The sequence below is a fragment of the Myotis myotis genome, unplaced genomic scaffold (assembly GCF_014108235.1).
Source record: "Myotis myotis isolate mMyoMyo1 unplaced genomic scaffold, mMyoMyo1.p scaffold_m19_p_21, whole genome shotgun sequence".
In the NCBI taxonomy this organism is placed as follows: Eukaryota; Metazoa; Chordata; class Mammalia; order Chiroptera; family Vespertilionidae; genus Myotis; species Myotis myotis.
Genome location: NW_023416326.1, coordinates 4,738,073 through 4,750,288, shown reverse-complemented (window position 1 = coordinate 4,750,288; position 12,216 = coordinate 4,738,073). Strand labels below are relative to the sequence as shown.

Genomic DNA, 12,216 nt, shown 5'->3' with positions numbered 1-12,216 from the left:
TTGAGCTCCTGCGCGATGGCTGCGATCTGCTCCACGCGGTCCTGGTGGGCCGCCAGGTCGCTCTCAAAGGCCTCGTGCTTCCGCAGCAGGGCCCGCACCTCGGTCAGCGTCGCCGACTCATAATCCTTCTGCAGCAAGATCTGCTCTTTGCCTGCAAAGGTTGGCACAAGAGTGAGAACAGGCCTAGGTCACCGGCAGCTTCTTGGTGCCTGCAAAGTTAGGGAATGAGCAGAGACTGTGGAATCAAGCAAAAAAAGGAGGGGAGGACAGGAGGCGGCCAGGCCCTGCGTCGGCAAGTGTGGGAGGAATGTATTTCAAGTGCCATTTTGTGAAAAAGAAAAATAAAAAAATACATGATCTGCTCCATTAAGAAGTAGGAGGCTTAGTGCGAGAGAGCAGAGGGGAGAGGCCAGGATGCCCCTGCATGTCCCGCGCGCGGGGCGGAGTTAGCAGCTGCCCCTGAGGCTCAGTCCAGGCCCAGCCAGGCTGCTCACCGTAGGCCCAGGTCTCGTGGGTGGACGCCTTCTGCCTGAACTTCTCGGCCAGGTGCTCCACGCGCTCCAGCCTCCGGATCTCGTTCAGCAGCCACTCCTCGTAGCCCTTCTCCGCCTGCTCCAGCCGCTGCCAGGCCCCGGCGATGTCCTGGGGAGGGGGGAGAGGGGAGGGGGAGGTCAGGGCAGGCCCGGCGGTTACACCCCAGCCTCCTGGACACCCCTGTGAGCCCCTCCACTTTGCAGCTAACGGTGTTTCCCTTCCCTTCCCTCACCCCCCCCCCCCAATAAGCATTCAAGTGTGTTAGCTTCTGAATGTGTCATTATTGCCCAGGCCTTTTAAAACGAGTACAGTTGTTCTCATGAGCGAGCAAATGCCTGGTGCTTCTCCAGACATGGACAGAGGCCACGGGGCTTTATTTTCTGGCCAGAAGACGAGGACACCTCAACATGACTCAATTCGCAGCAACTTTGACTCAGTGACTGGGCTCCGCCAACCCTCTGACCGCCCACTGTTTCCTGACATCACACAAGTGTCGGGCGTGAGCCACAGACTTTCTATAAGAGGAGCAACACCCATAAAGTCCCCATCCCCGGGCAGCCTTCCTGATGGGCAAGAGAAAGACAATGAATAAGTAAAACGTTCATGCCTGAGTTGCGGGCTCGATCCCCAGTGTGGGCGTGCAGGAGGCAGCCAATCCATGATTTTCTCTCATCTTTGATGTTTCTCTCTCTCTCTCCCTCCCCTCTTCCTTCCTCTCTAAAATCAATAAATATCCTATATAATAAAAGCCTAATATGCAAATTGATGGAACAGCTGAACAACCAGCAGAACAACCAGTCGCTATGATGCACATCGGACCACCAGGGGGCAGATGCTCAACGCAGGAGCTGCCCCCAGCCTGCAGGCCCCAGGCCAACCAAGGCGATTGCCCCACGGGTCACCCCGCAGATCAGCCCTGATCGCCGGCCAGGCCTAGGGACCCTACCCATGCACGATTTTCGTGCATTGGGCCTCTAGTTACATATATATATATATACATATACATATATATATATATATACATATATATATGTGTGTGCGTCTATATATATACATATATATGTATATATGTATATATGTATATATATATATACGTGTGTGTGTCTATATATATATATATATATATATATATATATATATATTTTTTTTTTTTTTTTTTTTTTTTTTAAAGAATGACGTTATGTTCATTAACTGAGACGACGGGATGGGAGGAGGCCCGGCACTCACCGACACCATCTTGCCCTCAGAGGGCATGAAGGCCGGCCGGTTGCTGATACGCAGCTTGGTCTGCAGGGTGTTGAAGTTGATCTCCAGCTGGCATTTCTCCTGCACCTTCGGGGGCTTGTGCTTCCGGCGGTAATCCCGGAAGTCCTCCAGCTTCTTCTGCATGGCCTGCATGGTCTTCTCGGGGGCCCGGTTCTCCAGCCAGGGGATGGTGCGGCGGATCCACTCCAAGAGCTGTTCCCAAAACACAGGCACACGGCTACAAACACCGGCAAAACAACCCGCTTAAGGTGACCTGACAACATGAAGACCTGGGGGGAGAGGAGGACGGGGAGTAGGGGCTGGGAGGAGGGTGTTAAAGGGGAGTAAAATGGGAGATATCTGTAATACTATAATACTATCAACAATAAAATGTGGGTTTTTTTTAAAAGAAAAAGGGGGTGGGTGAATGTAATATTCCTATAACAACAGAATTGTAAGGCCCGACTGACAGGAGAGGCCAGGCACCTCTGGGCATGGATGGACACGTCAGTGCCCCCCCCCCGCTACCCCGCCCAGGCGGCCACCAGCGGTCACCCCGACCACCACACACCAGTGAGAACTCAGAGTCAGCACGAGTCATGTTTCACAAATGTGTGACACTCACAGAAAACTCGGGGACCAGACACTAGCAGACAAATGCTGGATGGAGCTTTCAAATGAAGTAAAAATAAAAGCAAACAAAAAAAGGTAGCGAAGAAAAGTGTGTTTAATGTAAGCTCCAATCTAATGAGTTCAGTTGCTAGACAAACGTATTGTAAATCTGGGACGGACTCAATGCCAAAGCCTACTTTAATCTGATATCGAGCTTCCGGGGAAATCCACACGATACAAGTGAAAATGGGAGTGAACGCCTGAGTCCATTGTTTTGAATCACCACCAGAGTCTTAGAAATGGGCTGCTCAAAAGCCACTTAGAAATGGCAGCAAATGCCTGGCCGGCGAGGCTCAGTGGTTGAATGTCGACCTATGAACCAGGAGGTCACAGTTCGATTCTCGGTCAGGGAACATGCCCGGGGTTATGAGCTCAATACCAAGTACGAGGGTGGGGGCAGGAGGCAGCTGACCAAGGATTCCTCTCATCACTGATGTCTCTCTCTCGCTCTCGCTCTCCAACTCCCTTCCTCTCTGAAATCAATAAAAACATATTTAAAAAGTAAATAAATAAGCATGCACGCCTCTGAGCTCCGGGCGGGCTGCCAAACCCATCAGGGCTACCTTGGTGCCAATCATTGCATTGCTTCAGATGAACCACCCCTGCCTGAGTTCAACTGTTCTCCCTATGTTTACTCTGTCTGAGATGAAAAAATGCAAAGAGAACAACATCGACCACCTGTGTTCCCCCTCTGGGTGGGTACGGACAGGGCGGTGGGTCACCGTTTCCTTTACCTCACTCGCTAGCCTCTCATATTCTTCCATCAGCCTCTCATTCTCTTGATTCACAGCAAGAACCTTACATATCCTGTTAGCCGCTGTCTCGGCCTGTAAAACACAATAGGTAAACGGGACAGCTCTGTCGACAGGACGTGCACATGCAGAACGGAGCGTGAGAGGGACGGAGGGAGGAGGGGGCAGGGGGGAGGGGGCGTGTGGTACACGGCACGCAGATTCCAGGTTAGGGGGGAGCCAGGCGGAGGGTTGGGGCTGCTCGATGCTATGAATCGTTTCACACCTTTTTGACAGTTTTCACACAGACTTATAGTACAGGGCAGGCTGAATATACTGTAGGGAACAATGGGGAGATACCATTAGTGTAAACACACGCTTTGTAAAACATCAAGCAAGTTAGTAACAGAAATACACGGGTGGAGGAAACCTATATCCGAAGTCCCTGAATGTCTGTCTGAGTTCACTCCTCATGTGCTGACCTTGGAACTATGGGGGTGAGAACCCCTAAGTAACATTAGCCTTTGGGCCTGGCCAGTGTGGCTCAGTGGCTGAGCATCGACCTATGAACCAGGAGGTCACGGTTCAATTCCCTGTCAGGGCACATGCCTGGGTTGCGGGCTCGATCCCCAGTGGGGGGCGTGCAGGAGGCAGCCAATCAATGATTCTCTCTCATCATTGATGTTTCTACTCTCTCTCCCTCTCCCTTCCTTTTTAAAATTAATTAAAAAACATATATTTTAAAAAAAGAAGAAGAGTATTATGCCGTCTGGGCCTCCAGGCCACAGCCAGTCCCAAAGCCTCGCCTCTAGACCCCTAATACAAGCTGGTCTCCGGTAACTCTCACGTGCTGGTGATGGTCCTAGAGACACGGCAGCAACACAGGCTTTGTCCATCCCTGTCTATCAGGGCTCTCCACGTCCAGATGCCAGAGGTGAAGGGGCCAGACACAGAAACAGGTCAACATGGAGAAAAGGGACGTTGACTACAATGTCCATTCCTTGGGATTTTTGTCTCAAGGAATGTGAGGGGTTGTTTTTTTTGAGCTTCTATGACAATCATCCTTTGCCCATTTCAGTTAAAATGGGATCGGTCTCGACAAATGTTAGGACACAGCCCTGAGCAGCGAGGGCCGTTTCGAGCCGTTTCTAGGGACCAGGGCACGGGGAGGCATGCGGGCTCCTGGCTGTGTGTCCTGTTCACAGCTCAGTGTCCATGGCGCCTGCTTTTCCTAATGCACAAATGTTTCCCACAACTTAGCAATGACATCAAAGTGGTGTCTTAGAAGGAAAGAGAGACAAAACACTTCAGGAATGGCCTAAAGTTAAAGCTGTTAAAAAAAAAAAAAAGGCATTCACAGTTTGGAATTAGGGCATCACAAGCACTTGGAAAGAGGCCCAGGCAGATGTGAAGTGTGCGCACACACACACACACGCACGGACACGCATGCGGAGGGCAGCGCGGCCCCGTGGACGCGTGCTGGTACCTGCTCCGCGCCCGCGAAAGCATGGTAGAAACAGGACACGTACGTCATGATGGCCCTTTCGTCCGGCTTGGGGGTGTTGACAATGTCTGAGGGAGGGAAAAACAGCACAGAAAACACACACACACACACACACACACACACACACACACACACGAAGAGCAGAACCAGGGTGAATGAGAGAAGGACAGTGGTTCACACCCACAGGCTCCCTGGCTCTGGGCCCGCACCCCGAGCCTCGGGCGGCACCGAGATGGTGCAGGAGCGCAATGATTTCAACCTTCATTTCCTAGGTGATCAAACTGAGGGCTTTTCCCTCCTTCGCCTTCAATGGGCTTTTAAGAGTGCACACAAGGCAGACTGGCCAGCGTGGCTCAGTGGTTGAGCATCCACCTAGGAACCAGGAGGTCACGGTTCGATTCCCGGTCAGGGCACAGGCCCGGGTTGTGGGCTCCGTCCCCAGTGTGGGGCATGCAGGAGGCAGCCGACCCACGATTCTCTCTCATCATGGATGTTTCTATCTCTCTCTCCCTCTCCCTTCCTCTCTAAAATCAATAAAAATATATTTAAAAAAAATAAAAGTGCTGCAAGGCATTAATGTGGGAGCCGTGTGCTGTGATCAGAATCAGAGTGAGCGGCCGCTCACTGCCACAACCTTTTGACCAGGTCAGGCCCTCGGCCACTTCTGCTCTGAGGGACGTGGGTCCCTCTGTGATACGCTGGGAGCAGCAGCAGAGACCCTGCCTATCTCTGCACCCCACCCACCCCCTTCGCACCCCCACAACTGGCCCCGCTCTGCTCTGCGACCGGCCTGCTGCTGCGACGATGAAATTCACCGGACAGGCCTGTCTTGTGATGCCTCCACACGTACTTACCACGCGAGTTACAGAAATCCCCAAGGGCCACGACACATCAGAAGAGAAGGGTGTACGTGGCTTGCACACCCACGGCTCTTGCCAGCATTTGTATTAGCTGCCGAATTAACCATCAGGAAGAGAGGAAACAGAACTGCGGCAATGCCAGATTTGCTGACTCGCTTTTCAACTTTAAACTGAGCTCAGCCCAGCGGGCGTGAGCCAGGAGGTCACGGTTCGATTCCCGGTCAGGGCACATGCCCGGGTTGTGGGCTCCATCCCCAGTGCGGGGCGTGCAGGAGGCAGCCAATCAATGACTCTCTAGCTCAACATTGATGTTTCTATCTCTCCTCCTCTCCCTCTCCCTTCCTCTCTGAAATCAATAAAAACATATTTAAAAAAAAGAAAGAAACTGAGATCAGTCACTGGACAGAATGAAGTTAAAAAGACACCTGGTGATTCTGCAACATGAAACCTAGTCCGACCTAGTCACTGGGTTTGCAGAGGGCACTGACAGAGAGGACAAGGGGTTGTGTCACGGGATGGAATCTTCCGGAAAACAACCATGAATGACAGCATGCTGGCGCACAGACAGAAAGCAGGTTTCCAAGAAAACTGCACTGAAAAAAAGACACACAATGGCCGCCTCAGGGCCAGATGGGCCTCCTTACTCGGAGGAGAGGGAAGAAAAGAGAAAAACAATGGAAAGAGATGGAGACACAGAAGGTGAGGGGTGGGCGGCGACCGGCTTTCCGTCCTCACCTTCTGGGCACCGGCGAAAGCGTGATAGTAACAGGAGACATAAGTCATTAGGGCGCGCTCGTCGGGCCGGGCCGTGTCTACCACATCTGCGTGGAGAAAACAAGGTTAACTGCCCCCGTGCTGCGCAGCGGGCTCCCCCAAGCCGCCTCTGGGGGCCGGAGCCGGGGACCTTCCCTGCACCCCACACGCTCACGTCCTGGACACTTGGGCTCAAATCAAAGACATCACCCCTGTACAGGCACTGCCCCGCGCACGGCTGAGAAGCGCCAATGGAAACGAAGGGATGGCCGAAGGGAAGGGCACCCGGCTCAGAGTCGGTCATGTCCACGGCCTGACCGGGACCTGATTCTATAGGGCACACATGGTGATGGCCCCGGAGACTCCCATCGCTGTGCACGGGGCGGCCGGGTCAGAGGCCCTGCTGCAGGTCCATGCAGAACAGGTGCGCCCTCACACCTAGAGCGGGGACCAAACTCGAGAGGTTGTGGAGGAAACCAGGGAAGCAAGGTTCATGTCCTTTTAAAAGCACGAAGACAGCCCGGCCGGCGTGGCTCAGTGGTTGAGGGTCCACCTATAAGCCAGGAGGTCATGCTTCAATTCCCAGTCAGGGCACATGCCCGGGTTGCGGGCTCGATCCCCAGTGTGGGGCATGCAGAAGGCAGCCGATCCATGATTCTCTCATCATTGATATCTCTCTCTCTCTCTCTCTCTCGCTCTCGCTCTCTCTCTCCCTTCCTCTCTGAAATCAATAAAAGTACATTTAAAAAAATAAAATAAGCATCAAGACAATAGGATGAGGCATTTCTGCAGCTTGTATCGCAGATGACAGTTCCAATGAGCCCCCACAAAATTCCTACATGGGGTGCAGAGACCAACACACAACAGGCGGTCCGGTCAGCGGCAGCCGGCGGGATGAGTGAGCTGGGGAGCGGCAGGAATAAGAGAAGTTAAGTCCGAGGGTCTGCGGCAAAGACACGAAGGCTCACGAGGGGGCTTGGCTGGGTGGGTAGGCTCATCACAGCGTCGCCAGACGCCTGTCAGTCAGAAGATTCTCATGAGAAGTTACTCTACCAAGAAAATAATATCGCTTTGGAGAATTTCCCTGAACCATTCAAAAAGATGAAGGGAAGTAATGGGAGACGGGGGTGTACCACAGGGAGGAGGCGATGAATAGCGTGCGAGCATCCCATTGGCTGCAAAGGATGCACCGGATGGCGATGTGCCCCAACCAGGGCTCAGAGACCAAGGAGAAACTCAAGAACAAGAAGACGGACAGCAGGCCCGTGGCAGTGAGCCTGGCTGCCCTTGACCGTAGACAGCAGGGAGGCATGAGCGAACGGGAAGATGAATGTACTAAGTGGCAACAGTTTTCTCCTCCCTTTAGCATCTTAGCTATTTTTTAAAAAATATATTTGTATTGATTTCAGAGAGGAAGGGAGGAGAGAGATAGAAACATCAATGATGAGAGAGAATCACTGATCGGTTGCCTCCCGCCCTCCCCCTCCCGAAGATTGAGCCGACAACCTGGGCATGTGCCCTTGACAGGGAATCAAGCCCTGGACCCTTTGGTCCATGGGAAGACGCTCTATCCACTGAGCTACACCAGCCGGGCAGTATCATAGCTATTAATTCAAGTGAGTAAACGCTGGGTAGTTGTTATTGTATGGACAGGTCAAGGAGAGGCCACACAGATGCAAACTTAGAGAGGAGAGAGGGAGAAAAAGGGAAAAGAACCTTTCTCTGCTGCTTTATTGACTTTCTCCCTCGAAAGAGTTTGGAGAAACCATAAGTAGAATTAACACCTATAATACAGGTGTTTGACAGATAAATGGTTAAATTAATAAATAGGTAAAACTAGAATCTTAACGGAAAGATCGATGTTTTGGCCCCTCAAAAGATATGTGAAGTCCTACCCCAGGTCCCTGGAAATGTGACCTCATTTGAAAGCAGGGTCTTTGCAGATGTTCCATTAAGATGAGGTCCTTACAACAGGGCTGGGGAACGTCCAGCCCACGGGCCTGAAATCCTTTGGTCTGGCCCTGCCAAGGCATTAGGGGTGAGCTAATGAAATGTTTGGCTAAATACAGCAGGCTCATTTTTGAGTGGATAGTTCTGTATGGCCCACAAATAATGTTATAACTATCCAAATGGCCCTTGGCCGGGAAAGGTTCCCCAGCCCTGCCTTATAAAAAGGAAAGAGACAGACACAGAGGGAAGGCGGCCACGGAGGGACGGAGGCTGTGGCGATGCCACCCCAGCCGGGGGAGGCCTGGGCCTCCCGAGGCTGCGAGGAGCCAGGAGGGTCCTCTCCGGGGGGAGCATGGCCCTGCCAACACCTCGGCTTTGACTAGAGCCTGCAGAACCGTCAGGGAAGACAGTTCTGTTGCGTTAAGCCACCCAGTGTCTGGGAATTTGCTACAGCAGCCATAACGCAATCACCAAAAGGAGGAGAAATAGAAGATTGACTATAATCAAGTTCTTTGCTTTTCCCAAAAGTGCAATTAGCGGAAGCAATGGGCCATCCGAGGATAATATTGAGAACATGGTAGCACAGGTTCCTTGAGTTGGGGAACCTGAACCCTAACCCCACCTTTCACATCTCATCACCGCCCTCGGTAGCCAGGGCCTCGCGCACAGTCAGTGCTCAGTCAGTGCCTGCTGGGGATGCGGGAGTCATGAGCAAGTGGACGCATGAATGAGCGGCGTCCGCCTCTGTGCTCACACGGCTGCCCTGGGTACGACGCGCGGGTCCATCGCATAGAAGGAACGCAAAAGGCATCTGAAACTGTCCCCGCGGGAGGGATGCTCAACGGCAAAGTCCTTCGTTCCTTCCGACCTAGCGAAGCAACACTGAACTTGGACTAATTACAAGTGGGACCTGAAAATTCGAGAGGCGCCATCTCCTTGTCTGATTCAATGCCTTCTAGTCGGAGGGAGGACTTTTTCCTCGGGGCATCTTAAGCACCTCAGAGGAAGATTTCTTTACTACAGTTGTCTCTACGGGGTAAGAAAATCTATGTTGTTCAAAAACTAAAACAGGACGTTTTCCTTTGAAAATCGCAAACCAAAGCATCCTCTTTGACCAGCGCCTCTCTCCATAGCTTTGCTGGCTTTTCTTGTGTGTACGTGCGGGATTTTTAAAAATAATTTATGAACAAGCTACTACCTGTTCCTCTAATACTCATTGAGGAGCCCTAAGGCTCCAGATGAAACCTGGCAGTAAAGTTTTACAAATTCCCGGGCGTGGCCACTGCACACGCAGCCCCCGACGGCGTCTGTCCGCCCCGGCAGGTGACACGGCGTCTCACCTTCCGCGTCCAGCATTTTGGGAATGTCCAGATGCTTCTCCGCAATCTCCATGGCCAGGTTGATATTTCCCACCGGGTCGTCCTGCAGGGAAAACGGCACAAGCACGTGTTTAAAGATGTGGTTTTGAACATTTAGAAAAACGATTCAAAAAAGCCCACACAATCCACGCCCAATGCAATTCATAACACGGAGGCCCTGCGGGTGGAGGGACCTGGCCAGGCATTTCCTCTGGGCAGGATCTGGAAGGCGTCTGTGGAGAATTAGCCCGACACCCTGGTCTTAAATGTATGAAAGCACAGGGTGAGCAGCAGGAAGCCTGCTCTCGGGTGAGCACCTGTCATGGGCGAACGAAACTCCGTCTGCCTGTCTGTCTGTCTGTCTAGTACAATCCCCTCATTTTGCAAATAAAGAAAGATCAATTGGAAAATTTAGACGCTGTCGGTATGTTTGCAACATTTTAAAAGCTCAGGGATAAAATACACGCTTTGAAAAGCTGAGCAACTCTGGCCGATCCATTCCCTTAGGCGACCTTCTATCACAGTGCTGTGGTCCCATCCCAGGAGGGCGGTGAGCAGGTGACAGCTAGCACGGGCGTGCCAGCCCGGACACCAACAGGCATGCACACCACACAGGTGAGGGCAGCGTGCAGAGGGGCGGGCTCCCCCAAACACAGCAACAGGGTATGAGGGGCAGCTAAGCGCACCAGCCACTGGGAAGTGGCCCTGCCGGGCATGAGTGGGGGTTGGGGGTGGACCACCCCGTCCTAAACCCTGTCCCCGACAAGGGGGCAGGCCCGGTTTCTTCCTCCAGCACAGGTCACACTTTTTAACCTCTTTGAAAGGAGCGTTCAAGGACTGTGTGAAACGTAAGCCCGCAGAAGCTTAAGCTTAAAGGGAGAGTGGACATTTCCTGAGTTTGGTTTTCCGAAGAGAGCAAACCCGCAATCAAATCCTCCCACTCCGCTTCTGAGGCGGCAGCTACTACCTGCACCCACAGGGAGATGATTACGAAACGCCTCTCGTGTGGGAGACAGGTTAATCCGTGCTCAGGCGCGAGGCCCGCAAAGGCCAAGGGCCTGGAGAAGAAGGCGGGGAGGGTCTGACCCTCCCCCTAATGCACGCTTCCCTCCTCACGTCCACCATCTAGGGATGTGAACTCTAACACACACCTTCAGCCTCCTAGTAAGTCAAGCCCAAGCAACAAATACTTGATTTGGGCAAAGAGGGCGGCTGGCATTGGGTCCTGTCCTGCCCTCGTGGTGACAAGGAGCACTTCCCGCGGCCCAGCAGTGTTCACGGGAGCCAGCCCCCTCCACCCCGCCTCTGTGGGGCTGCAGGCTGCATGTGTGGGAGGTGGGGGGGGGGGCTCGGGCTGCATGTGTGGGAGGTGGGGGGGCTTGGGGCTGCATGTGTGGGAGGTGGGGGGGGCTCAGGCTGCATGTGTGGGAGGTGGGGGGCTCGGGCTGCATGTGTGGGAGGTGGGGGGGCTCGGGCTGCATGTATGGGAGTTGGGGGGGGCTGCGGGCTGCATGTGTGGGCAGTGGGGGGGGCTCGGGCTGCATGTGGGGGGGGGGGCTCGGAGCTGGACCACATGCTGGGGGTGGACTGGGGGGCCGACCTTGTTCAGCTTGGAGTAGTCAATGAGGTCGGGCCGGTGCCGGTGGATGAGCGCGCAGAGTCCCAGGCCATCCTTCCAGCTGCGCCGCGTGGAGAAGAGGAGGACACGGGTCAATGTGAGCAGAGAAGGCAGCAGGGTCTGCACGGCCGGACCTTCAGGCCGATGAGCCCTCACTGCTTCATGTCCGACTAAATGCACCCAGACCCCAGGGACCGCCTCCCTCCCGTCCCAGCGACCTTGCCCCTTCCTTGAATGCCAGTCTTCATCCCAGGGTCCCCACGGACTGCCACCCCCTGGGTGTCCGCTTCCCATGTTCAGCTCCAGGCCCCCCTTGCCTGGCCCCCTCCCCATTGCCTCCTGGGCTGGTTCTGTGCTGGGAGCACCGGGAGGGACCAGGAGGAAGACAGCTGGCGCCTCTGTCACTGTCCCTCCATCCCGACTGCTTCCTGCCCCCTGCCTTCAGGCTCTGTTCTGGACCAGGGTCAGCCCACTGGCCTCACCCAGGGCTGCCGACCCTGACATGCCCAGCACACAGGTTCCTCCCAGGGTTCTCACACTCCTGAAAGGCCACTCTTGGTCCCAGGTAGCCTCTGTCCTTCCTCATAAAGCAATTTTCAAAATATACTTTGATTTATTTCAGAGAGGAAGGGAGGGAGGGAGGGAGGAACATCAATGATGAGAGAGAATCATCAATGGGCTGCCTCCTGCAGGTCCCACACTGGGGATCGAGCCTGCACCCGGGCCTGTGCCCTGATGGGGAATCGAACCGTGACCTCCTGGTTCAGAAGTCAATGCTCAACCACTGAGCCACGCTGGTCAGGCTCCTACTTCACTTGCATTCCAACACACGAAGCTGATTCGGGAGCAGAAGGACCGGGGTGTGGCCAGGCCCTGGGATCTCAGACCTGCTTGGTCTCTCCTCCCCACCGAGGAGCCATCCTGCCATCGCCCAGGTGGGGTGCAGGCCCGGGAGGGTGGCTTCTCTCCCCCCATGTCCTGAAGGCCCCGT

The 12,216-nt window shown here is 54.0% G+C and overlaps 1 protein-coding gene across 1 annotated transcript in view; it reads right to left on the bottom strand.

The window, feature by feature from the left end:
- ACTN2 (actinin alpha 2) overlaps window positions 1-12,216 on the bottom strand; it is a 43,141-nt gene that overhangs the window by 10,260 nt on the left and 20,665 nt on the right. Inside the window, exons 6-12 of the mRNA XM_036354828.1 lie at window positions 11,208-11,286; window positions 9,590-9,671; window positions 4,669-4,754; window positions 3,186-3,278; window positions 1,762-1,992; window positions 495-642; window positions 1-151 (exon numbers count right to left, since the gene is read on the bottom strand). Of these exons, the coding sequence (XP_036210721.1) occupies window positions 1-151; window positions 495-642; window positions 1,762-1,992; window positions 3,186-3,278; window positions 4,669-4,754; window positions 9,590-9,671; window positions 11,208-11,286 (870 nt within the window). The remainder of the gene's footprint in view (window positions 152-494; window positions 643-1,761; window positions 1,993-3,185; window positions 3,279-4,668; window positions 4,755-9,589; window positions 9,672-11,207; window positions 11,287-12,216) is intronic.